Below are 24,229 nucleotides of genomic sequence, written 5' to 3'. Positions count from 1 at the left end.
TCTTTATTTCATAAAAGTATTTTATGATGCAATATTGTAGATCCATAGTCTCACCTTTATTTTTCACCTTTATTTCAAATCATAAACATTATTGAAAGAACCCATGAGAAAATAAAAGCTACCCTTTGAAACTTGGAATATATTTGCTTGGTGAAATGGTGGAAATGTAGGTGATAGGAAAAAAAAACATATATAGGGGTATTAATTTCTATGAGGGTTTTACTTTTTCATAATTCACCTCCCTCCTAGTATTAAGCAATTTGTTGATATAAAATCTTGTATTAGGATTATATTTTTGGATTATTAGGCGAAATTAGTTTACTCATATTAAATATGTTTAGATGTTATTCCTTTTTTGATTCGAACCTAGGATTAAGTTTTGTATATATTTTTCCTTTTCGGTAAGTCATTACTTTTGATTTCTTTACTTGATTAATTTTTATTAAAACTTAATATTAAAATTTGTGCATTTAATCACTTTTCAAGAATAATACAATATCACGTCATACCTTATTTACATCTTTAATCAAAGAATACGCTTATTGACATCTAAATTGGAAACAAAAAAATAATTTTACTAATTTGATATTATTGCTTTTTTTTAGGGCATTAGGACTAACTTAGGTAACGAATATTCCCTTTGGATTTGAATTTTTTTTTTGTTTTCTTTGCATTTATATACTATAGGAAAATTAATCCTTAAATGTAGCATTGTTTTGGAATTAAAAGGGAACATATATCATACTCGTTTAGAATATCTTTTAATCAGGAAATTACTTTATTTTTTTAAAATACAACAATAAACATGTAGGTTGTTAAAACAGAATAATAACACAGTTGTTACCATAAAATATTTTTTAAAAGATAACTTTTTTTCCTTTTTATTTTTATTTTCTAGTATATGATACATTGGCCGAGAAAAAAAATATTGGTAGACAGAATCAAATTATTATTTATGGACTTTATATTTTGTGAGTTTTACTTGTTATGTTTTTGGTGTATAAGGCTAATATGTAGATGATGAAAATAGTTGTGTTTGATGAATTTTGAAATTAATATGAAATAAAATATAAATTATATGAATGAAATAAATATATTAATTGAATTTTGCAAATCACATTATTGTGCTTATTCCTGTTTCTTAATACATTATGACATAACTCATCTAGAACAGTATTAGTTTACTAGTTGTCATGGCTTATTTTGATTCTATTCCTTTGACTTTTGTGAGTCTGTCTTCTTTGAATAAGTACTGAAATAATATCTTCATCTTATGAGTCTAATCAATTGCTATGTACAGTACATCTTTTGGAACATGTTCATATGTAAGATCGAATTTTATTAGTATAACTAGAATATAGCATAAAAATAATTAAAGCATAAAAATAAATCTTACCGTCCACTGGCACATGATTTTCGTGGTGGCTGTTTAGGTGCACCTTCAACTTGAGTCTTATTTCATGTGAAAATTGTAGATGAAGTTTTGCTAAAATTTTGGAGTTTTTTGGTTGCTCTGGTGTTAGATATTTTAGTGAAAAGAAGAAGGTATTTATAGGTGAGAGCTAATGAGTGTATCGTTTAGGGTTTATGTTTTTATGGGTTTTTTAAAATAAATAAATACAATGGCAAAAAGCTGTAAAAAGCTGTAAATACATGAGTTATGGAATCTCTTCGGGCGGTGAGGATCGATTGTCCTATTTTTGAGTCTGATAGCTCCGATTTGGTGGTAATGGTGCAGGCACCCGATGATTGGCCAGCCTTCTCGCATCTACTGGAAGATTTCCACACCCTACGATCATCCTTCTCATCCTTCACTTTGACTCAAATTCCAAGAACGTCAAACGTACGAGCAGACTGCCTGGCCTGCTCTTCTAGATCTTTAACTTCAGAACTCTCTTTTGTAAACTCCTCTTCTCCAATTTGGGCAACCAACTTGGGAGTCACTTTTTAGTTAATTTATTGTTTGGTTGAAAAAAAAATAATAATAATAATTGATGTTTTGTGGGTTGATTGATAAAAAATGTCATAAGCTATGTAACGTTGACACATCAGCTTGTTTTGCAAATGTGTTTCTCTATTAATATATAGAGGATTTTTAAAAAAATGTAAAAACCCTTTAGTTACATTACATTACCAGGGATAATAATGTCCACAATTATGAAATATACTAAAAATGTAATGCAAAAGTGTATACCAATAGCAAAAAGTAGATTTAGATGAAAGATTTTTCAAAGTGCAAGATATTCTACAAAGGTTCGCTAACTTCTAACTGAATTTTCAAAGTCTTACAATGGATTAAACAAGAAAAAAGAAAACAAAAAAGATGAACAAAATTGGAATACTCCGGAAGAAAAACAAAACATAACAAAGCTTTGAGCCCATGTCCAAATCCGAAGAGCCAACGCAGGAACAGAGGAAGGAAGAGGCGTCTCCGGAAGCGTGTTTGACACAAGATGTGACGCTGAACTGCCTAGCTCGTGTCTCGAGAATGGACCTCGCCGCCTTATCTGTCGCCTCCAAGAGTTATCACTCTCTAGTGGCGTCGTCTGATCTCTACAAGATCCGATCGTTGATGGATCGCACCGAAACATACATCTACGTATGCTTACTCACCCCTCCTCCTGACCCAAATCCACGTTGGTATATACTCCGACGTAGAAAAACCCTAGACGCCTCTGATCTGATTCCGATCCCTTCGCTCCCCTCTCAGCCTCCGGAAGCATCATCAGTGGTGGTGCTGGATTGGAGCATCTATGTGATCGGTGGAATGAGAAACGGGAAGAAGCGCACTTCAGATGTCTGGCTCTTGGATTGTCTGACTCACAGGTGGCGCCCCGTACCTTGCATGGGACTGGGAGTGGCTCGAGCTTACGCAGCTGCTCAAGTCGTAGATGGGAAGATTTACGTGTTAGGAGGCTGCCGTAGATTTGACCCTAACAAGTGGGGAGAGGTGTTCGACCCAAAGACTCAGACTTGGGATACTTTGCCGCCCATGCCGTCGATGCCGACAAGGAAAGAAGGCAATAAAAATATACACGACAGTGTGGTGAGGGATCAAAAGGTTTACGTAGTGGATGGAACGGTTAGAACCTATTACTACTCCCCGAGGCAAGGTCTATGGGGCTGTGGGAATCGTGGTCAAGTGAAGGGAAACCGAAGGGACTGGTGTATGATTGATAATTTGGTCTACTGTCTTAATGTGAACGGGAGTATATATTGGTTTGAGCCAGATGAGTTTGATTTGCGTGAGCCAGAAGGGATGATGGATACAAAGGAGGTCAAGGGTTTGGGCTCTCTCAAAAGGACTCTGTTTCGTTCCAGAGTGGTCCACTTTGGTGAGCATTTACGTCAACAGTGGGAGCAAGATAAGATCAAGCATGGTATAACCCCCCAAACGAAGAACCCGTTTGTTATAAGCCTCGAGTTGGAAGATTTACTTCCAGGGGCTAGACTGAGCAACTCTGGTGGGAACATTATGCTCTTCTGGGACGTCATTGAGAGGGATCGTCTTGAGATTTGGTGTGCAGAGATCTCTTTGGAGAGACGCCAAGGAGGAGATGTTTGGGGCAACATTGAATGGTCTAATGCTGTCATGACCCGTGTTCCTTTCTTAGAGCGTTATAAGGTTTTGTATTCTGTTTCTGTAACTCTCTGAATTATCAAGCTGTTTGGCCTTTTCTTCTACTGTTTTATTTTTGAGCTTCTCACAAATTTAATTTGACCGTTATACTCTCTGAAACTGAAGATAAAGACACCATTAACTTCCGGTTAACAATAGTACATCTAGTTTCTCTATTGGTGTTTCTTTGAAATTCAAGAATTTAGCTTTATGTTTCACTCTGTTACAATCCTAGTTCAATGTTATAATAATATACTAGTAAACATATGGGGAATCCTATCGAAAATGTAGAAGGTTTAGATACTATTTATTATCCTTATAAATTTACAAAATGTATTTCTTCAAGAGAATGTCAAGTGTCAAAACAACGTACACGAGTTTTCAACGTATATAGTAGGATGATCATGAACTCTTAAAACGTTTCTACATAAATACTGTGCATATTTATAGTTTAGTACTATACTAATGATTGATGCTAGCTACTACACTAAGTAGTAGTACATAATTAAGTGATTAGTTTGAACGGCAAAAATCTACCAATTAAATTTTGTACTGCAGTTAATTTACAACAAGAAATAGCCAAATATCTACTTAACAAATGCATTAAAAAGGCTAAAATCGTTTTGTTTTGACACCTCTTCGTCTCCTCCATCTTACATAACTTCTTTACCAAGTCAAATCATATATATAACCCCTACTACATTACAACATCTGTCTCCATTCCAAGCGAGAATCGAACCAAGGACTCAAAGACGCATAACAAGGACCTATTTGGTGTGTCATATATATCTTCGTAATTAATGTATGTATCGTGTTGTGTGGTTTCGTTTCTTCTTCTTTTTTCATCGTGTGTTTTTTTAATGACCTTTGAAATTCTTAATCCTAGGATGTCTTTTGTTTTTTTTTTTTTCTTGAATCTGTTGTATGTTACATTTCTCTTAGCCTCTAACTTTGATAATCTTTCTTCATCTTGACTAATAGTGCATGTAAATTCTGTCTATCTTCGGTTGTATCAGAATATATGAATGTAGAAATTGGTTTTTTTTTTTTTTCTTAATATTTCAATGCTTCGTTGACTCTCTTTTTTCTTATTATTCTTTTTTTGAACATTGAGCTTTCTTTGTTGATATATCGTTGTCAAGTTATATATATGGACTTGATATTCTTTGATTTCAAGTTGAGCAAAAAAAGACTGTTCACTGGATTTTAAAACCTAGTCTTCTACTCACGCATCTCTTAATATAACAATAGGCGTAGAAACTACATTGATTTAGTATCTCTTGGCATGATAAATGTGTAATAACAATAGCTAGAACACAGCATCTTCTAAGTTTTCCATGATCAGATTTTGTTTTTTTTTTTTTTTTTTTTGTCAAACGATCAGATTTTGTTATTAATTTAAGTTTGTTATAAATTCTGACATTGTGGAATTTGCTACTCCAGTAATGGATGATACGAGTTTACCGCCTCCCCAACCCGTGGAACGGGAATCTGTGAAGAGCAGCAAGAGAAGTCTTCTTCCAATGGCTCGGCGTGGCAACGGTTCCAAAGGAGACAAGATTCATCTGCTTACTAATCACTTTAGAGTCAACTTCAGTAATCCAACTTGTCAACATTTCTTCCATTACAGCGTACGTTTCTTGTTTCCTAATTTTACTGTCCTGTCTCCATGGCTGTTTTGAAGTACGTACGTTCTTTACAATGGATTTTGTCTCTTGGATCTTTGGATACAGGTTGCTATCACCTATGAAGATGGTAGTCCAGTTATAGCCAAGTCTATTGGCAGAAAGATTCTTGAAAAAGTTCAACAGACTTATCAAACTGATTTGGATTTCAAACACTTTGTTTATGATGGCGACCAGAATCTTTACACCGTCGGTCCCCTTCCGAGATCCAAACTAGACTTCTCCGTTGTTCTTGAAGACGCTCCTTCTAGGAGAAATGCAGACAAAAGACTAAGACTTCCTCACCAATCCAAGAAGTTCAATGTTACAATCAGCTCATCTGCTACAGAAATCCCAATGCAAGCTATTGCAAATGCTCTCCAAGGAAAGGAAACAAATCATCATCTTCAAGATGTGATTAGAGTGATGGATGTCATTTTGCGCCAAAACGCAGCTAGACAGTAAGTATTAAAAACCATTTCTTGATATTCTTTTGATCTTGTATTAGTATGTTGATGATGTCAAATTAATTTCTGTTTTGCATGCGCAGAGGTTGTTTCCTAGTTCGCCAATCTTTGTTCCACAATGACGCCAAGTACTTTGCGAATGTCGGTGAAGGTGTTGTTTGTTGCAAAGGATTCCATTCAAGCTTCAGAACTACTCAGGGAGGCTTGTCCCTCAACCTTGGTAATTTTCTTTTCTTAAAAAATATGATATTCTTAATTAATGTGTGATATTAATTAGAATTCTTCTTTGTAACATTTCCATCTTTCTTTCATGAGATGTTTCGACTACGATGATCGTAAAGCCTGGTGCTGTTGTTGATTTTCTTATTGGAAATCAAGGTGTCAAAGATCAGTCCTTTATCAACTGGAAAAAGGTAACTAGAAGAATTTTAATTCCAAATTAGTGGTGTTTTAGCATATATCACACTGAGGTGACGTATTTTCATTTTCTGATTTTTTATCTGATATATATAGGCTAAAAATACTCTCAAGAATCTTAGAGTTAAAGTCATCCCCTCAAATCAAGAATACAAGATAACCGGACTAAGTGAACTACCCTGCAAAGATCAAACGTATGTTGTGAACTGACTTTCTTTAAACAACATAAGTCTTTATACATTGCTTTGGTTAATTTGCTTATCAGTCATCTATTCTTTTTGTATGATTTTAGCTTTACTTGGAAGAGAAAGAACGCAAACGGAGAAAGAGAGGAGGTCGAAATTACAGTGCTTGATTACTTCACTAATATCCGTGAAATCGAACTGTGTTATTCAGGTGGCTTACCTTGTATCAATGTCGGGAAGCCGAAGCGTCCTACATACTTTCCCATTGAGGTAATGTTTGTTTCTAGTTTTCTCACATTTTCATGTTTAATGGCTTATATATGATAAAATACTTGTTTGGTTTTTTGTTTTTGTTGTTTTCACATTTGTCAGCTCTGTGAGCTTGTATCTCTACAACGCTACACTAAAGCTCTTACCAGTATTCAGAGGAGTAACCTAGTGAAAGAATCAAGGCAAACGCCACAACAAAGAAAGGACGTACTAACGAGAGTAAGGTCTTTGGTTTTCCATTTATATACTCTTTTTTGTTATCATTTTATATATATATATATCAAGTTCCATGTTGCAGGCTCTCAGGAACTGTAATTATAATGCTGACCCAATGTTGCAAGAATGTGGTGTTAGAATTGGGTCTGACTTCACTCAAGTGGAAGGTCGAGTGTTACCAACACCAAAGGTGATCTTCTATCTCACTTTTGGTCATGTAAGATTTAGATGTTATTATTAACTATGACCTCTTAATTCCTAAGCAGCTTAAAGCTGGCAATGGAACAGACATAGTTGTTTATAAAGGGAGTTGGAACTTCAATAACAAGGTACTCTGTCTTCTCAAACAAGTTTTTTTTTGTTTCATCAATAGTTGTTTGAAAAGTTGTGACATGCACTGATTTTTATCTACAGACATTTGCTGAGCCAGCAACAGTTACTCGATGGGCTGTTGTGAACTTCTCTGCTTGCCGTGATCCGGACAAGTTTATTATTCGTGATTTAATTAGATGTGGAAAGATGAAAGGAATTGTAAGAGCTTTGATTTTTTCAGGATCATTGTTTACTATAAAGAATACTAATCACAAAACCTTTTTCTTGTTTTGTTTCCCTGTATCAGAACGTAGAGCCTCCATACGAAGTCGTATTTGAAGAAGATCCTGATTTTAAGGGTGCACCTAGTTCTGTAAGAGTTGATAAGATGTTTGAAATTTTACAATCCACACTCGGCCAAGTTCCTCCAAAGTTCCTTCTATGCATACTCGAAAGGAAAAACTCTAATGTTTATGGTAACACTAATGAGACATATATATATGACATATATAGTATCTACTTTTTTCTTTCCTCATATATATGAATAACTTTGTCCCTTAGGTCCTTGGAAAAGGAAAAATCTTGTGCAATGTGGGATCGTGAATCAGTGTATCGTCCCTCCCCAAAAAGTAAATGATCAGTATCTCACGAATGTTCTTCTCAAGATAAATGCCAAGGTGATCTCTTTGGATCAATCTTTGTAGTTTTACTGATCCATATAATTATCTTAGATTAATCTCTGCCCTTTTCTGTATAGCTTGGTGGATTGAATTCAGTGTTGGATATGGAGCGGTCACGAGCAATGCCTTTGGTAATGAGAGTTCCTACCATCATTATTGGGATGGATGTATCTCATGGCTCTCCTGGACAGTCTCATGTACCATCAATTGCTGCGGTAACATTGGTTTTTGTCTTTTGCATTTTCACTGTTTAGTTTTTTATGTGTTGGTACCTTTATTGTATGCTACTGATATCTTTGGAACGTATAGGTTGTGAGCTCTAGAGAATGGCCATTTATCTCAAAATACAGGGCTTGTGTGCGTACACAGTCGCCTAAAGTTGAAATGATTGACAACCTCTTTAAACCCGTATCTGACAAAGATGATGAAGGTATCATGAGGTAACAGGACTATATTTTGTACTCCTATTGATTAGTTCTGCTTATATGTAACCATATGTGATCAGTTTTAAGACTCATTGTTTTGTTTACAGGGAGCTCTTGCTTGACTTTCACTCAAGTTCTAGAACGAAACCCAATCACATTATCATTTTCAGGTATATATGCATGTATAATCTACAGATTAAACGGAATTGTGAAAGTAGTTTAATTAATACAACTTTTCTAACTCAACTCTATTACACTGATACATGTAGGGATGGTGTGAGTGAGTCTCAGTTTAATCAAGTTCTGAATATTGAACTGGATCAGATGATGCAAGTAAGAATTCTGGTTTTGGAACCTTTCAAGCTCTTTATATTAACTTAGCCTATGTTGAACGTTTTTGGAGTTATTTTTGTCACATAAATAGGCATGCAAGTTCCTGGATGAGAAGTGGGAACCCAAGTTTACAGTGATCATTGCTCAGAAAAACCACCACACAAGGTTCTTCCATACCAGAAGTCCTGATAATGTTCCTCCAGGTAATAACTTTTTATTTATTTTGTTTGAATGTTTGTTGGTGTTGTTGAAATAAAATGAAACTTGTTCTCTAATTACCCGTAGGAACAATAATTGATAGCAACATATGTCACCCACACAACAATGATTTCTATCTCTGTGCTCATGCTGGAAGGATGGTAAGTGAAAAAGCATTACTTACATATGCCTGAATCCATTATGACTCGAATAAAAAAAACTTATAAACACTTTTCTATTGACTTCGATGTGTTAGGGAACCACAAGACCAACACATTACCATGTGCTCTACGACGAGATTGGATTCGACACAGATAACCTCCAAGAACTTGTGCATTCTCTATCCTATGTGTAAGCATCTAGATCAGTTTTGACCTTTTAATCTGATGCATTAATTCTCTGTCACGAATTAGCCAATAATCTTCTGAATTCTTTGGTTTGGTCCTTGTAGCTACCAGCGAAGTACATCTGCCATCTCTCTTGGTAATTGTTTGGCATTTGATATCTCAGCTTTATTATGATGTGTGAAAATGATGCATCACTACATTCATGGTTTCCAAATGACACAACCTTAATAACAGTATTGAGCGATGTATTTTGCATCACTACTTTTGCAGTTGCGCCGGTATGTTATGCTCATTTGGCGGCTGCGCAGATGGCTTCTGCAATGAAGTTTGAGGACATGTCTGAGCTCATCGAGCCATGACGGGATAACAACAGCTGGAGCAGCCTCTGTGCCACCCATGCCGAAGCTGAACACCAAGGTTGCTAGTTCAATGTTCTTCTGTTGAAAGAAAATTTAAGCACCATTGACTTAGCGTTTTTTGCTTATGAACAAACCAAATATGAAGATCTCTCTCTAGCTCTTGTGACATTTTCGTTGATTCTATTTCCTTTTCTGTTGGTCGCTGTTTTATACTCTAACTAGAATATGACCTGTGCTAGAACACGGGTTAAAATTACTTCATTTTGTTTATTTTGGTAATTTTTATTTAAAACATCATATATATAATTATTTTATTTGTTTTAAAAGGTTTTTTTTGATGGAAATACTATGGCATGAAATCATATACTTAATATGACTTATGAAAATTTACTTGTAATCTACGAAAAAGAGATTAATTTCTATTAATTAATGAGCTTTTTTTTTTGTCTATATATGGTTAGTTAAATATTCTTTGAGATTTTATTTTATTCTTTGGAATATCTTTTTAAGAAGATCATAATCCTAAATCTATATAACCTATCAAATAATTAATCCATATAATCTATCAAATAATTAATCTTAGTTATAACCAATATTAATATTATATGATCTACCAATTTGAAGTCGTGTACTTCTGTTTTATTAAATAGAGGATCGAATAGCGAATTTAATAATAAGTTGCATTTTGTTTTGTCTAAGATTGATATGGGGTTGTTACTTGTCACATGAACCTGAGTGAAGTTATAGTACAAATCCAAAAAGACCATAAAACCAACTACCATGTATATAATATGTATCTATTGGTCACTGCAGCATACACTAATAGGTTTCATGGTCAGTAAAAATCAAAATGTTTTGAGTCTCAAAGAAACAACTAAGTTCTGGGATTTCAAACTGTTATGGGATTTAAACACACATTTAACACGAAAAGATACATCCAAAGCTGTTACTGAAGGAAAAAGTGAAAGATTTTACCACCTATCAAAGAGTTAGGACTTAGGATCATATATAATTATATATTTTTTTTTTTGAATACAGAAAAAGAAAACAGCTATATACCCTCTCTATGGCTACTACCTGAGAAAATGGATAGTGATGATCTAAGTGGTTCGCTGTCTAACATGTCGGCTGCTGGTATCGCCACCACCGTCAGAAAGTTGAGCCCACACGCTCTGAGACTTTGCTCCTCCAGTGCTGTTACTGCCTTCCTCCTGACCAGCCACCGCCTTCAGAAGCTCGGACTGGAGGGTCACACATTCATCCTTCATCTGTTTGTAAGCGTCTGTCTCCAGGACAGCTGCAAAATCCAAGGCACCCACCAAATTAAACACAACAGACGATCCGGTAGCTTTAGCGAGACCATCATACACTTCAATTGCATAGTTTCTGATATTAAAAACAATTTAAAAAAGTAATATAGAGGCATACCTGCTAAGTTCTCCGCAGTAAATGTTAGGCACACGCCTTTTAGTTCCTTAGCATTATATCTGTCGGCCAACGCTAAGATCTTGGCGACGGATTTGACTGATACACCCTTGCAGATGTGAGCTTCACACAACAACCTGAGCCTATTAAGGTCGTACTTGTCCGCTGCTGCTAATAGCTTTACGATCAATGTCTCGTATATGTCTGACAGCTTTAAGCGCTCAAATGTATAGGTTGTCGCAGGCTCAACATCTTCTGGTAGAGAATCTTTATACATAAAATGTAGCAAAGCCTGGAAGGAACAGAGCATAAACATAAGATAAGATACAATCTGAACAAACAGGAACAAGTAAAAAATAACCACCAATGATGTACCTTAAAAACCCTAGGTTCCAAATCGTTTATAGTAACCTCTGAATTGTTTGCTTCAAACTCATTGAAAAACGTAGACTTGAAAAATGGAGATCGAGCAGCCAGTACTAGTTTATGAGCTTGAAACCTCTCGCCAGAAATGTCAAAAGTTACATCAGAACCTTCCATGCTATCCAGTAGAACTCCAAAATGTGATCCAAGTTCTGAGTCAGGAACTTGAACGGAGTGTAACTGTGGGCAGTGAATTTCTGAAACCACAACTCCAACCGTACAATTGATTATCAAGCAATCATCTTTGAGGAAGTCAGATGTCTCAAGTAGGGAACGTCTGAAGAAACGTTTGTATCCCCTAATAAAACCACAAAGAATAAAAAGGATCAGGGGAGCTTAAGTTAGCAGAACATACGCCAAAAGACAAATGTAAAGAGAACAAATCTAATTTATCTCAGATTCTCCACTGAAATTAAGAAACTTTCCAGTTAATACTTAAGCTAAGGCTATGTCTGGATACACTTATTTAGCAAAACACCTTAGAGATTATAGATTTCCCTTTCAATTTTCTTCGCATCATGACCATTAAACCACCCACATCTAATCATTTTTGCCACATTATTCTTCTCACAAACAAGATTTGTTATGGGAGCAAGAATCCACCTCGCTCATAAGTCCGAAGAATCTTATTACAAATACTACGACTACCTTTCTACACCAAAAAACACCATATTTCATTCCTTATGATGGCACTGACTACGACTAGCTAAATTATCTAATATTCATGCTTTATACCACCAACAGGGAACATCATGCAGCACTGACAGACTTCAAATCCAGAATCCTCCTTAGCAGTTCACAAGTATTAAGTACATCTAGTAGCTATATCCTATGGTTATGTCACGTCCAAGCAAGCCAAGGGTCCTCAACAGAGAAACTGAGCTGCAAGTACCCTAAGATTAACATGATGTATCTTCTAATTCATGTGGTCATTTCCACATCTTTCTCCTCTTTATTTTTTAATGTCACAGCCAGTAAACAAAGATCTATCATATAATTCCATCACAAGGGTGAAACCAGATGAGGGGATCACGTAACCCTAATACAAAGTACTAAAAACCCTACTCGAGATTAGTTCATCCTCACAGCAAAATGATTAAAACATGCATCAGCAAAAGTAAAGCCAACAAGAACCCTTATCCTACAAACGCACTAATCAACAATCGAAAAACTAGAAACCAACAACAGGTGAAAAAAGAAAACCGTACCACATGCTTCCTCTGTATTTGAGAGTATAAGGCCCACCATCAAGTGACCTTTCGAAATGGCTATGAACCTTATGCTTCCCTTTTCCGCTTTGATCAACAAGAGCAAGCTCAAAAAGCGCCCTAACTTCCGTACCTTCACTCGCCAACGCGATAAAAACAGATACATACGACGAGTTATCCTCCGGATTCTTACCATCCGGGTAGAAGAAGATCCCCCACTGATACCCTCCTACGGAGAAATTATCACTCGCTATGTGCTTCCCTACACCCATCCCTTTCGCTAAGCTGTAACCTTGTATCACGAATTGATGCGACCCGTTCACCGTCTGCGTCACCGATTTCGAACTCGTCGGGGATAAAACCCGATCCGGATTCGGTCCCGGAATCAATGATCCTGACATCGTTTTTCAAAAATTCGCGGCTAATCTCTGATCGACGTAGACAAATTCTTTTTCCCCCTTTTGATTTTCCAAGAAACAAAAGATTCTCCTAGGGTTCTGAATTTTTTTCAATTTTGGATTTTTTTTTGGTTTCAGACCGTTTAAAGAAAAGAAAAATATCAGAAAGAGGGAAGTGAAACACACAACGTTTCTTAACTTTGCCCATTTAGGACTGTTTGGCTACGGGCTTAAAAATAAACTCCCAGTATTTAATTTAAAGTCAAATCTAATCCTATTGCCAAACAAGACGTCAACTTCGTTCGTATTCAAGAGTGGTGACTATTGGTCTCTCTCTCTCTCTCTTTCTATCAAGCATCGGGGGAAAACAATGGATGGTCATGAAGGTTGTTGCGGCGGAGACGGAAAGACGGAGATGATACCGACGGAGGAAGCTTTGAGAATAGTACTCGGCGTCTCTAAGCGTCTGCCTCCGGTAAGCGTATCGTTGCTGGAAGCGCTTGGGAAAGTGTTGGCGGAGGATATATGTGCTCCGGATCCTTTGCCTCCGTATCCTGCTTCCGTCAAGGTGAATAGCATTGAAATCTATTGTAGATTCAATTTAATAGGTTTCGAGTAGCTTGAGATTTAATGTTTATATATGTTTGTTTAGGATGGGTATGCGGTTGTTGCTTCCGATGGTCCTGGAGAATACCCGGTTATTACAGAATCAAGAGCTGGGAATGATGGACTGGGTGTGATTGTTACTCCGGGAACTGTGGCTTATGTAACAACTGGTGGTGAGTATATTCCATTTAGTTGAAAAATCTCTTACTGACTGATTTGTATCATTTGCTCACTTGGTGCTTTTACTCACTCCTTGGTACCTACATGGGAAAGTGTCAGAAAAATAAATGTTTCTTTGATTTCAACGTATTTTTTTCTTTGGTATGTTTCTCTTCAGGACCTATACCTGATGGAGCGGATACAGTTGTCCAAGTTGAGGACACTGAAGTAATTGGAGACGTCTCAACTGAAGTTAGAAGAGTAAAAATACTGATTCAAACTACGAAAGGCACTGATATCCGTAGAGTGGTATGGTTTCTTCTTTCTCGATTATACAATCAGTCTTGTACTTGATATCGTTGATTTCCTTAATCTTTGACTGTTTGATAAACAATTGAAGTTTCATACTGTTCTTTATAATGTGCTGACTTTTGTTGATCCAAGATAATTTTAGGATGCATGTGAGACCGATATTTTAAATGAATTGAGTTTTTTTATGTCATTTGATGACATATGGAAATGCTTGGCGAGTTTTGGATATGTACATGAAATTGTAGGAAACCAACCATCTTTTGCTACTGGTGTGAATTTGCAATGTTTCTTAGAGAAATTACGCTTCTGGGGCTTAGAATATGCATGCATGATCCATGAGGTCATCATTAGAAAACCTGAAGATAGCTAAAGGCATGTTTCAAATCTAGAACGTTGATGAAAAAATCAGTTTTTCTCCAGCTGCTTGGTGGAAAGGCAATCGTTATAGGTTCATTATTGTTTGACTGTTAGATCCATACAATTTATATGCTAGGGTTGCGACATTGAGAAAGATACTACTGTACTAAAAACTGGAGAAAGGATTGGTGCCTCAGAAATCGGCTTGCTAGCAACTGCAGGAGTAACCATGGTGAAGGTATTGCTCTATATCAGTTTTATCTTAGCAAATTCACTAAATGATGTGTCCAAAAAAGGAAAAATATAACTTCCCTATAGGTATATCCTATGCCAACAGTTGCTATTCTCTCTACTGGAGATGAACTTGTCGAGCCGTCAGCTGGGACTATAGGTATATCCTATGCCAACAGTTGGTATTACGCAGAAATAAGATTTTTGATGCATATGATAGTTATTTTGTGTAATAAATGCAAAAAAAAATGATATTGGACCCTTGTTATCTTTACTGGCTAAACAGTGAGCTCTTTGCAGATTAGGGACTCAAATCGAGCAATGTTGGTGGCAGCAGTGATGCAGCAGCAATGCAAAGTTGTTGACCTTGGAATTGTTAGAGATGACAAAAAAGAACTTGAGAGAGTTTTGGATGAGGCTGTATCCTCTGGAGCCGATATTATTTTAACTTCTGGTGGTGTTTCAATGGGAGACAGGGATTTTGTCAAGCCATTGCTCGGAGAGAAAGGGAAAGTACATTTCAGCAAGGTAAATAAGCAGTATAAGTTTCTTGAACTTTCTCCCTGGAGTTTATTTATTTTTCTGCTTTACAAAAGAGTTGGCTACTATGTTGTCTGAAAACCTAGTTTGCTGGACTCTACTTTAATTTCTCAACTTAAGCTCAGTAAATTGACAATGTTTAGTTTGCTATATAGATTGAACCGCGAAGATTTCATATTCTAGTTTTGTTTCAGGTATTGATGAAACCTGGGAAACCTTTGACGTTTGCTGAGATCAGGGCAAAACCAACTGAAAGTATGATGGAGAAAACAGTCCTTGCTTTTGGATTACCAGGAAATCCCGTAAGCTGTTTGGTTTGTTTCAATATCTTTGTTGTGCCTACAATTCGCCAGCTTGCAGGATGGACAAGCCCCCATCCACTGAGGTTAGTGAAGTTTTCATTATACTTATATCTCCATATGCATTAATTCTGAAAATGATCATTAGTGAAAGTGTAGATTACTGTCTAATCTCTGCGCAGAGTGCGAGCTCGACTTCAGGAGCCGATAAAGTCCGATCGCATCCGTCCGGAGTTTCATCGGGCCATCATCAAATGGAAAGACAACGATGGATCAGGGACTCCCGGGTGAGTTTTTCATCATTTTGTCTGCGCTTGAGTAAAAACTTAGCTTATCTTCCTAGATTTTCTTGGAATTTCAAGTATGCATCACTAGGCTAATGAGATATACCTGGATGTCAGATTTGTTGCTGAGAGCACTGGACATCAGATGAGCAGTCGGTTATTAAGTATGAGGTCGGCTAATGCTTTGTTGGAGTTGCCTGCTACAGGCAATGTGCTTTCTGCTGGAACATCTGTATCAGCTGTACTTGTTTCTGGTATTAGTGGCTTTACAATAGACAAGAAAACCTCATTATCAGAACCAGAATCTATTCGAAAAGAAAAAAAGTACGATGAAGTATCTGGGCCCGAGTATAAAGTGGCTATTCTTACTGTCAGTGATACTGTCTCAGCTGGGGCTGGACCTGATAGAAGGTATGATTACTATTAAACTTTCTTGATTGTCCCATTGCAAATCTGGATGAGATGAGTTATGTAAGTATGTTGGCAGAGAAACCAGTAGTTTTTTTCTTTCTTTTGCGTCCTTTCTCAAGTAAAAAACTGCATAATAACTGTTGGAAGATGATACGGAAATGGCAATACTGAGTCTGTCTTTCTCCTGGAATATATTAATTTTAATGTAGTTCTTAAACATATTTTTCCCACATGCCTTACCTATTGATAATTGCGACAGTGGCTTGTTGATAGGCATAGGTGTTTCATAGAGAAACTTATGCTTGTGGGCATAAAAGTACTCTGTCTTTTTAGAAGACGTTTTACTTGCTGACTTTTTGATGAGACATAGCTAGAACATGAAATTTGTAGTCAGAGTGAAAAACGTGTAGAGTCAACTTGTTGATTTTCTCTTTCAATTTGGCATAATGGATGGAATGTAGAGTCGATAATCTCTTCAGCCGGAGTTAATGCAGGGATTAAAAACTATGAAACAGTTCGGTTGAACTTCATTTTCTTCGATTTCAAAAATATGCATCTAGATACACCTCTCCAGTTCGTTATTCTGGTGAGGTCACAAATTCGATGCCATAGTAAAATTGCACAGTGATATTGCTCTCTTTCATAGTGAGATAGGGAAGCTTCACAATGCTTTTGCTACATCTATAGCTTAAGTCTCATCTCAATGCCAATCTTCATGTTAAAAACCTCAAAAGGAATGCTCAAACCCTCTACAGATAGTTTTTTTTTGTTTGTATTCACTTCTAATTTGTTTGAAAGTTTTGGTCTTATCATTTGTTTCATGATCATTTCTTGATTGATTTTCTTATGCTTGCGTGTAGTGGGCCCAGGGCTGTATCAGTGGTTGATTCGTCGTCTGAAAGACTGGGAGGAGCTAAGGTAGTTGCGACAGCCGTTGTCCCTGATGAAGTGGAAAGAATCAAAGACATTCTCGAGAAATGGAGCGATGATGACGGAATGGATCTCATTCTTACACTTGGTATACAAACATCTAGTTATTAATCATAGATTTGTTTTTGTATATGAAACATATTTTTTATACTTAACTTGTTGCAAACTAGGTGGCACCGGCTTCACTCCGAGAGATGTAACACCTGAAGCAACGAAAAAAGTGATAGAGAGAGAAACACCCGGTCTCCTCTTTGTTATGATGCAAGAGAGCTTAAAGGTAACATACTTACCTCTTTCTTACCTGTAAGGATGTTTAATCTGTGGATAAACCGAACCCTTCCACTTTTGAAAACCAAATTGAGCCACTGTTAGGATAGTTTTTCTTTTCTAATATACAAAATCCCAAAACTAAATTAGGTGAGTATATTTTCTAAACCGGAACTGAGTTGAAGTGCGGTTTGAATAGTTAAACATGGTTCTTCTTCTCCATAATGGAAAGAAATGAGTTGTCATCTGACTCCACATGTTTGTTCTCTTTGAGCAGATCACACCATTTGCGATGCTCTCACGCTCTGCAGCAGGAATAAGAGGCTCAACATTGGTACAATACTCTAACTTCGCATTGGTCCAAATCTCTGACTTGCCATCACTGACGAATCTGGCTTTTGGTTCTCTCAGATAATAAACATGCCTGGAAACCCAAACGCGGTGGCAGAGTGCATGGAGGCTCTGTTACCGGCATTGAAACACGCGCTGAAGCAGATAAAAGGAGACAAGAGAGAGAAACACCCGAAGCACATACCTCACGCAGAAGCCACTACACCGGCTGCTGATACATGGGACCAAAGCTATAAGTCGGCCTATGCCACGGAAGAAAAGAAAGAGGAGGCTGGATGTTCTTGTACTCACTAAAAATTTTCCAGCTTCTGTGACTGTAAGACTTTTGACAAGTTCTGTGGCTTACTTGGAGATATATAAGAGTTACATGAAACATTGAAACCCAACTATGTGGTGCGAAATGCGTTTTGTAATAAGGTCTATTTTGTGCGTATCCCCCAGTGAGAAAAAATACAGTGTATATCAAATATACGTATACATTACTGCTTTTAACATAACACATAAAATATCCCAATGTTTTCATTATCGATTTGGTTTACGAAAATCAATACCTTAATTAGTTTAGTTTATAGGGAAGTGGATTAAAAAATAAAATAAAAAACCTGGGAAACGAAAGTGAAATAGTCCTGCGAGTCTCGTATCCTCCTGTTTCCCCGGATATACAGTGAAGAGAAATAGGAGCTGAGTTTGAAACTCAAAAAAGCTATAAAAATGGGTCAGCTCGCTCTTCAGAGACTCCCGCCGTTAGCTTCGCTTCCTAGACGCCCTCCTTCTCTTCCCCCACCGTCTTCTGCTCCTCCGTCTCTCCCTTCCGCTACCTCTCGCCGCTCTCGATTCTACGTCGCCAGGTCTTTTTTTTTTCTCTCTCTATTTACTTTCGTTTTGGATTTACAATTCAATTGAGTCCTGTTGGGTATATCCTCGCATTGAGCCATAGAGGGAGCTTTCGTTTTTCTTTGTTTACAGTATTGATTTGTTACCATAGGTTGTTTCTCATCATCCGCTTGCATCGACATCCAAAAATTTTCTTGTTGTTGTGTTGTATTATTAGTTACACTCATGAATTTTTCCTGTTGTCTCTTGCTTGTGGAAAATATATAGAGCGATGTCATCTCACATTGTTGGTTATCCCCGAATTGGACCGAAGAGAGAGCTTAAGTTTGCATTAGAATCTTTCTGGGATGGGAAAACCAGTGTTGATGATTTGCAAAACGTTGCTGCCAACCTGAGAAAATCAATTTGGAGACATATGGCTGATGCAGGAATCAAATATATTCCCAGCAACACTTTTTCATACTATGATCAGATGTTGGATACCACAGCGATGCTTGGTGCTGTTCCCTCTAGATATGGTTGGGAAGGTGGTGAGATTGGGTTTGATGTTTACTTCTCAATGGCACGGGGAAATGCTTCTGTTCCTGCTATGGAAATGACCAAGTGGTTTGATACCAACTAGTAAGTTGAATTCCTCTTTCTTTTTTTTTTCTGTCTTTAAAGGTTTTTTTGTTAGTTATAATGCTAATTAATGCCATAACAGCCATTACATTGTTCCGGAGTTGGGTCCTGATGTTGAATTCTCCTATGCATCTCACAAGGCTGTGGTTGAATTTAAGGAGGCTAAAGCAGTAAGTTGACTAGAACCCTTCTCACTTTTGTTGCCCGGAAAAAGGTTTTAGTTGATCTGTTACTGTTCTTTTGATACTGGCATATAGATAGTTTATGGTATCGCTTGTGCAATTGTAATTCTCTTCAGCTTTCCTCTTTTTTCCCCAAGGTTCTTATTCACAGCTGTGCTTTTGGCTGTTCATGGCGCAGCTTGGCATAGACACAGTTCCCGTGCTCATTGGTCCCATGACCTACTTACTCCTGTCAAAACCAGCAAAGGGTGTCGAAAAATCATTCTGTCTTCTTTCTCTGATTGACAAGATCCTTCCTGTCTACAAGTAAGAATATTTTGAGGCCACCTGCGAGTTTTTTTAGAAATTAGTGACACAAAATTAAATTCAAAAGATACAGTTTTATTTGGTTAGTGCTCAAAGCCTTAGCTAGTTTCTGTGGCATTTGTTTTGACAGAGAAGTTTTGGCTGATCTCAAATCTGCTGGTGCTCGATGGATTCAGTTTGATGAGCCTATACTTGTGATGGATCTTGATACCAGCCAATTGCAGGCATTTTGCGATGCGTACTCTCACATGGAGTCATCTTTGGCGGGCTTGAATGTTCTTATTGCCACATACTTTGCAGATGTTCCTGCTGAAGCATACAAGGCCTTGATGTCTTTGAAATGTGTAACTGGGTTTGGATTTGATCTCGTTCGTGGATTGGAAACTCTTGATTTGATCAAAGAAAACTTTCCTCCTGGAAAACTACTATTTGCTGGAGTTGTTGATGGACGGAACATATGGGCGAATGATCTTTCTGCGTCACTCAAGACACTACAGACTCTTGAAGACATCGTTGGAAAAGGTTTCAGTATAAAAAAAGTTCAGTTCATTGCTATCACTTTCCTATCTAGCTTCAGAATGATGTAAACCTTTCTCTTTTCTTTGCAGAAAAAGTCGTGGTTTCTACTTCTTGCTCTCTACTCCATACAGCTGTGGACTTGGCGAATGAAATTAAACTTGATAAAGAACTAAAATCGTGGCTTGCATTTGCTGCACAAAAGGTCGTTGAAGTGAATGCACTTGCCAAATCATTCTCTGGGGCTAAGGATGAGGTACATCTTTACTTATACATTATGCAAAACTTCCGAAGTTTTTAATCTTGGAACATGCTGTAGGCTCTGCGTTTCTAGTTCTAGAAGGTCTTTGAGTTGTAATTTTTCCCACAATTGAATTTATCGACTTAAAACATATGTTTAAATGACTGCAACCTACATAGACGCCGAAAGAATTTACGTGGGACATTGCTGGGACTTTGCTTTTATTTGATATCAGAAGAAGTTAACCTTCGACTTTTTGTTGTTTTGGTCCCTTTGTAGGCATTGTTTTCTTCTAATTCCATGCGTCAAGCTTCTAGAAGATCATCTCCAAGGGTGACAAATCCAGCTGTACAGCATGGTGTAAGGGGATATCTATCAAATTGCTCTCTCCTTTTTTTTGCATTCTGGACTTGTATCTTAGTTACTTTCTTACTCAGGTTGCTGCACTAAAGAAATTTGATCACCGCCGTTCTACAAAAGTAAGTGTTAGGCTACAAGCTCAGCAGAAGAAGTTAAACCTTCCTGCTCTTCCAACAACTACAATCGGATCTTTTCCTCAGACCACGGATCTCAGACGGATACGCAGAGAATTCAAGGCCAAAAAGTAAGCCTATCTAAGCCAGTAATGTATCTGAAAATTTCTAACATTCATTATTTTAATACTCATACATACGCTGCATTTGCAGGATATCAGAAATTGACTATGTCCAGACTATCAAAGAAGAATATGAAAAGGTTGTCAAGCTTCAGGAAGAGCTTGGCATCGATGTATTGGTGCATGGGGAGGCAGAGGTGACAATATACCTTAACCTAGGTTTATTATTTAAATTATTCCATTCTTTACCCCCTGATATGACATAGTCCTACAGAGAAACGATATGGTGGAGTATTTTGGTGAGCAACTGTCTGGCTTTGCTTTCACTTCGAATGGGTGGGTTCAATCATACGGGTCCCGATGTGTTAAGCCACCTATCATCTATGGTGATGTCACCCGGCCAAAGGCAATGACTGTTTTCTGGTCGTCAATGGCACAGAAAATGACCCAACGTCCTATGAAAGGGATGCTCACTGGCCCTGTTACAATTCTCAATTGGTCCTTTGTTAGAAATGACCAACCAAGGTATGACAACTAAGCCTCTCTCAAGTATTCTTTCACTCTTATGATTTTTTCTCTCACCATTCTTGTTGTTTATAGGCATGATACATGTTTCCAAATTGCACTTGCCATCAAAGATGAGGTTGAGGACCTTGAGAAGGCCGGTGTCACTGTTATCCAAATTGATGAAGCTGCATTAAGAGAGGGATTGCCTCTCAGAAACTCGGAGCAAAAGTTCTACCTTGACTGGGCCGTCCATGCATTCAGAATCACAAACTGCGGTGTGCAAGACACTACTCAGGTCATCAATTCACTTTATTGCTCCTTGCCTTTTTAAGAATATTTTTTACCAGTATGTTGACGATATGAGGTTTCTGCCATTTTCGTGGACAATGGAACGTGATTTTAAGATGAAGGATGTTAAAAAACGACTGAATTATGATAGATATCCAATTTATTCAATAAGTTTTGTTATTTAAATGAAACTTTAATCGTATTTCCTTGTACTTCATGCAGATCCACACCCACATGTGCTACTCAAATTTCAACGACATTATCCACTCAATCATTGATATGGATGCTGATGTGATCACTATTGAGAACTCGCGGTCAGATGAGAAGCTCTTATCAGTCTTCCATGAAGGAGTGAAGTACAGTGCTGGAATCGGTCCAGGGGTTTATGACATTCACTCTCCTCGTATCCCATCCGCTGAAGAAATAGCCGAGCGTATCAAAAAGATGCTTGCTGTTCTGGACAGCAAAGTCCTTTGGGTGAACCCTGACTGTGGCCTAAAGACGAGGAATTACACTGAAGTTAAAGCCGCACTTAGCAACATGGTTGCCGCTGCTAAGCTAATCCGCTCTCAGCTAAATAAGTCATAGACCTTCCTCAAGTAAGTTTGTTTCATAAAGTTTGCTTTGGTTATACATAGAATTTCTCTATGAGTGCCTGGAATTGACTTAGTTTTATGCATGCCATCAAATCTCATCACTTTTCAGTTTTCAACTTATTTTGTAGAATATCTCCACTTGTAGATTTTTACTTCTAATTCATTTAGCAATTCTCGTTGAGTTAGTAATTATATTATAGTTCTAATTTTTTTCCTCAGTTCTAGTAAAAATGCCTGGCACCGGTATTCATTATACTAAGGGTAATTAAAATCTGTAAAGTAGAGTATTTTCTCATTTCTCGTCACACATTTGTACAGATATATAGAGTGGAATAGGCAATTATTATTTATCTTTTTGCATGAGCAAGATTATACATTGTGAGATGCAACTGTAAGGGTCGCTTATTCCTCAGTATCCCACACAAAGGATGAACGTACTGCATTTCTAGCATACAATAAGATAAGCAGAACCAATGACACCGAAGCAGCCAAATTGCAAAGTAACTGTCTTTTGTTCTTAGCTTCCTTTACCACATTTCCAGTTGCCTCTTTGTACTTCTCGAACCATTTCGCTCCAACTTTGTCTTTCTCCTCATCCTTGGAATCCAAAGGTCCTTTAGTCTCACCAATTAATTCCTTTTTTCCATTCTGTAATTCCCTTGCTTTTTGCTGTGCATCATGTTTCAGCTGCTGTGCAGCATGTTTCAGCTGATCGGTTTTTTGCTGTGCATCATGTTTCAGCTGATCGGTTTTTTGCTGTGCAACATGTTTCAGCTGATCGGTTTTACCACCGGTCGGCTTCTCAGCCATTGCTTTTGGACCATGGCCTTGTTTTCTCTCATGCAGATCATGGTTTTTCATGATCACCGGTGGTTTGACTGGTGATGGTGGCTTAGTTTGAGGGATTTCTGTCTTAATTTTGGGATGTCGGATGTAGAGTTTGTTATCCTTGAACATAGCTGAAATCGAGTCAGTGTCAACAGTCAAGGGAACAGGAATTTCCTTGTGGAAGCGAAGCCATTTGTTTCCCCCAGTTGCACGTTCTCCTATAAGTCTTAGCTTCCTTGTTGCGGTTACCGCCACCTTAAGTTGTTCTTTCTTGAATCCTAACCACAAAAGAAAATGCCGATGAGCTTTGCTTCCTCTTACCAAACTCTTTTCTCTCTATTCTGCGTTTAATGTAGAAAACAGAACACCAAATAAACAAGATCGAGAAGAAGAAAACGAACCTGGAAGATCAGCGACAAGGACCTCGGCGTCTGGTTCAGAGGTCCATCTAGTTACAGGCTCAAATTCTTGGTAAACCCGTTCGATTCCAAAGTTAGCCATTCTCTCTTTCTCTTTCTCTCTTTTGTTTTAGTCCTGCTCTTTCTTTTTGGTTTAATAGGCAATGTTTTGTTTTGTGAGAAAGCAGAGATAGATCTCTATGATTTTATAGGCCAAGAATATTATTAGACAACAAAGAGGTTTGTGATTTGGTTGTAGTTTGAAGTTACGAAGGCTTAATTCTTTGGGTTTTCCACTTCCTCTTTCTCTTCTTTGAGTTTACTTTGTCTTCAAGATTTTGATGATTCTTTTTCTTTGGATCGAGTTTAGGCATTAAGTGTCCCTTTTTATTTGCCTGTCCACAAAATTAGAGTTTAATCATTTATTTCTAATAATTATCGTATATTATATAGTTTCATTATACATATGTATATGAGACAACATTGAATTATACATATGCAACGTTGAGTGATGATGCATCCAAACACAACACCACCATTGTAATGCCCAAAATCTTCTAAAATTATGCTCTGCCTGCTATTATATATATTAAAATAAATAATATATTTAAAAACAATATTCTT

The 24,229-nt window shown here is 37.3% G+C and overlaps 6 protein-coding genes across 11 annotated transcripts; 4 read left to right on the top strand and 2 right to left on the bottom strand.

The window, feature by feature from the left end:
- Window positions 1-2,313: 2,313 nt before the first annotated feature.
- Window positions 2,314-3,732, top strand: LOC104772418 (putative F-box/kelch-repeat protein At3g24610). The gene has a single exon (XM_010497037.2). The coding sequence runs from the start codon at window positions 2,381-2,383 to the stop codon at window positions 3,653-3,655; it is 1,275 nt and encodes a 424-aa protein (XP_010495339.1). The 5' UTR covers window positions 2,314-2,380; the 3' UTR covers window positions 3,656-3,732.
- A 1,332-nt stretch (window positions 3,733-5,064) lies between these two features.
- On the top strand, window positions 5,065-9,642 carry LOC104772417 (protein argonaute 8-like). The gene is given in 22 exon segments (XM_087503642.1): window positions 5,065-5,250; window positions 5,353-5,744; window positions 5,834-5,970; window positions 6,066-6,163; window positions 6,264-6,361; window positions 6,460-6,622; window positions 6,725-6,841; window positions 6,921-7,028; window positions 7,105-7,167; window positions 7,253-7,369; window positions 7,458-7,626; window positions 7,712-7,827; window positions 7,908-8,045; window positions 8,140-8,270; window positions 8,363-8,425; window positions 8,525-8,588; window positions 8,680-8,791; window positions 8,874-8,947; window positions 9,043-9,137; window positions 9,238-9,269; window positions 9,404-9,476; window positions 9,478-9,642. Coding segments are annotated over 22 exon segments (2,646 nt in total). The 3' UTR covers window positions 9,578-9,642.
- A 703-nt stretch (window positions 9,643-10,345) lies between these two features.
- Window positions 10,346-13,152, bottom strand: LOC104770486 (BTB/POZ and MATH domain-containing protein 5). Its single transcript, XM_010494916.3, has 4 exons — window positions 12,549-13,152; window positions 11,293-11,638; window positions 10,921-11,209; window positions 10,346-10,789 (listed from the first exon to the last, which is right to left on the bottom strand). Exons 1-4 carry the CDS (start codon window positions 12,947-12,949, stop codon window positions 10,593-10,595), a joined length of 1,233 nt encoding a protein of 410 aa, XP_010493218.1. The 5' UTR covers window positions 12,950-13,152; the 3' UTR covers window positions 10,346-10,592.
- Window positions 13,153-13,225: 73 nt separating this feature from the next.
- Window positions 13,226-18,199, top strand: LOC104770485 (molybdopterin biosynthesis protein CNX1). Of its 4 annotated transcripts, none has more exons than XM_087505042.1 (13): window positions 13,226-13,514; window positions 13,599-13,725; window positions 13,890-14,020; window positions 14,517-14,618; window positions 14,699-14,771; window positions 14,912-15,139; window positions 15,346-15,536; window positions 15,633-15,737; window positions 15,852-16,145; window positions 17,006-17,163; window positions 17,246-17,352; window positions 17,620-17,676; window positions 17,754-18,199. In XM_087505042.1, exons 6-13 carry the CDS (start codon window positions 14,933-14,935, stop codon window positions 17,985-17,987), a joined length of 1,353 nt encoding a protein of 450 aa, XP_087361168.1. In that variant the 5' UTR covers window positions 13,226-13,514; window positions 13,599-13,725; window positions 13,890-14,020; window positions 14,517-14,618; window positions 14,699-14,771; window positions 14,912-14,932; the 3' UTR covers window positions 17,988-18,199. The 4 variants fall into 4 exon arrangements, with proteins under 4 accessions (XP_087361168.1, XP_087361166.1, XP_087361167.1 ...); XM_087505040.1 differs by having other exon boundaries at window positions 13,232-13,514; window positions 14,898-15,139; XM_087505041.1 differs by lacking the exon at window positions 14,699-14,771 and having other exon boundaries at window positions 13,232-13,514.
- LOC104770483 (5-methyltetrahydropteroyltriglutamate--homocysteine methyltransferase 3, chloroplastic) lies at window positions 18,189-23,901 on the top strand. 3 transcript variants are annotated; one of them, XM_087505038.1, is made up of 13 exons: window positions 18,189-18,541; window positions 18,795-19,148; window positions 19,231-19,318; window positions 19,509-19,636; window positions 19,767-20,158; window positions 20,245-20,408; window positions 20,673-20,753; window positions 20,831-20,997; window positions 21,080-21,185; window positions 21,263-21,513; window positions 21,589-21,790; window positions 22,006-22,382; window positions 23,564-23,901. In XM_087505038.1, exons 1-12 carry the CDS (start codon window positions 18,405-18,407, stop codon window positions 22,369-22,371), a joined length of 2,436 nt encoding a protein of 811 aa, XP_087361164.1. In that variant the 5' UTR covers window positions 18,189-18,404; the 3' UTR covers window positions 22,372-22,382; window positions 23,564-23,901. The 3 variants fall into 3 exon arrangements, with proteins under 3 accessions (XP_087361164.1, XP_010493215.1, XP_087361165.1); XM_087505039.1 differs by having other exon boundaries at window positions 18,298-18,541; window positions 19,468-19,636; XM_010494913.3 differs by lacking the exon at window positions 23,564-23,901 and having other exon boundaries at window positions 22,006-22,593.
- Window positions 22,703-23,747, bottom strand: LOC104770482 (uncharacterized). Its single transcript, XM_010494912.3, has 2 exons — window positions 23,609-23,747; window positions 22,703-23,485 (listed from the first exon to the last, which is right to left on the bottom strand). The coding sequence occupies exons 1-2, from the start codon at window positions 23,706-23,708 to the stop codon at window positions 22,782-22,784; spliced, it is 804 nt and encodes a 267-aa protein (XP_010493214.1). The 5' UTR covers window positions 23,709-23,747; the 3' UTR covers window positions 22,703-22,781.
- Window positions 23,902-24,229: the final 328 nt, after the last annotated feature.

The sequence above is a fragment of the Camelina sativa genome, chromosome 20 (assembly GCF_030686135.1).
Source record: "Camelina sativa cultivar CO46 ecotype springtype chromosome 20, ASM3068613v1".
NCBI lineage: Eukaryota > Viridiplantae > Streptophyta > Magnoliopsida > Brassicales > Brassicaceae > Camelina > Camelina sativa.
The sequence above is the reverse complement of the archived record's forward strand: the minus strand, read 5'-3'. Positions and strand labels throughout refer to the sequence as shown.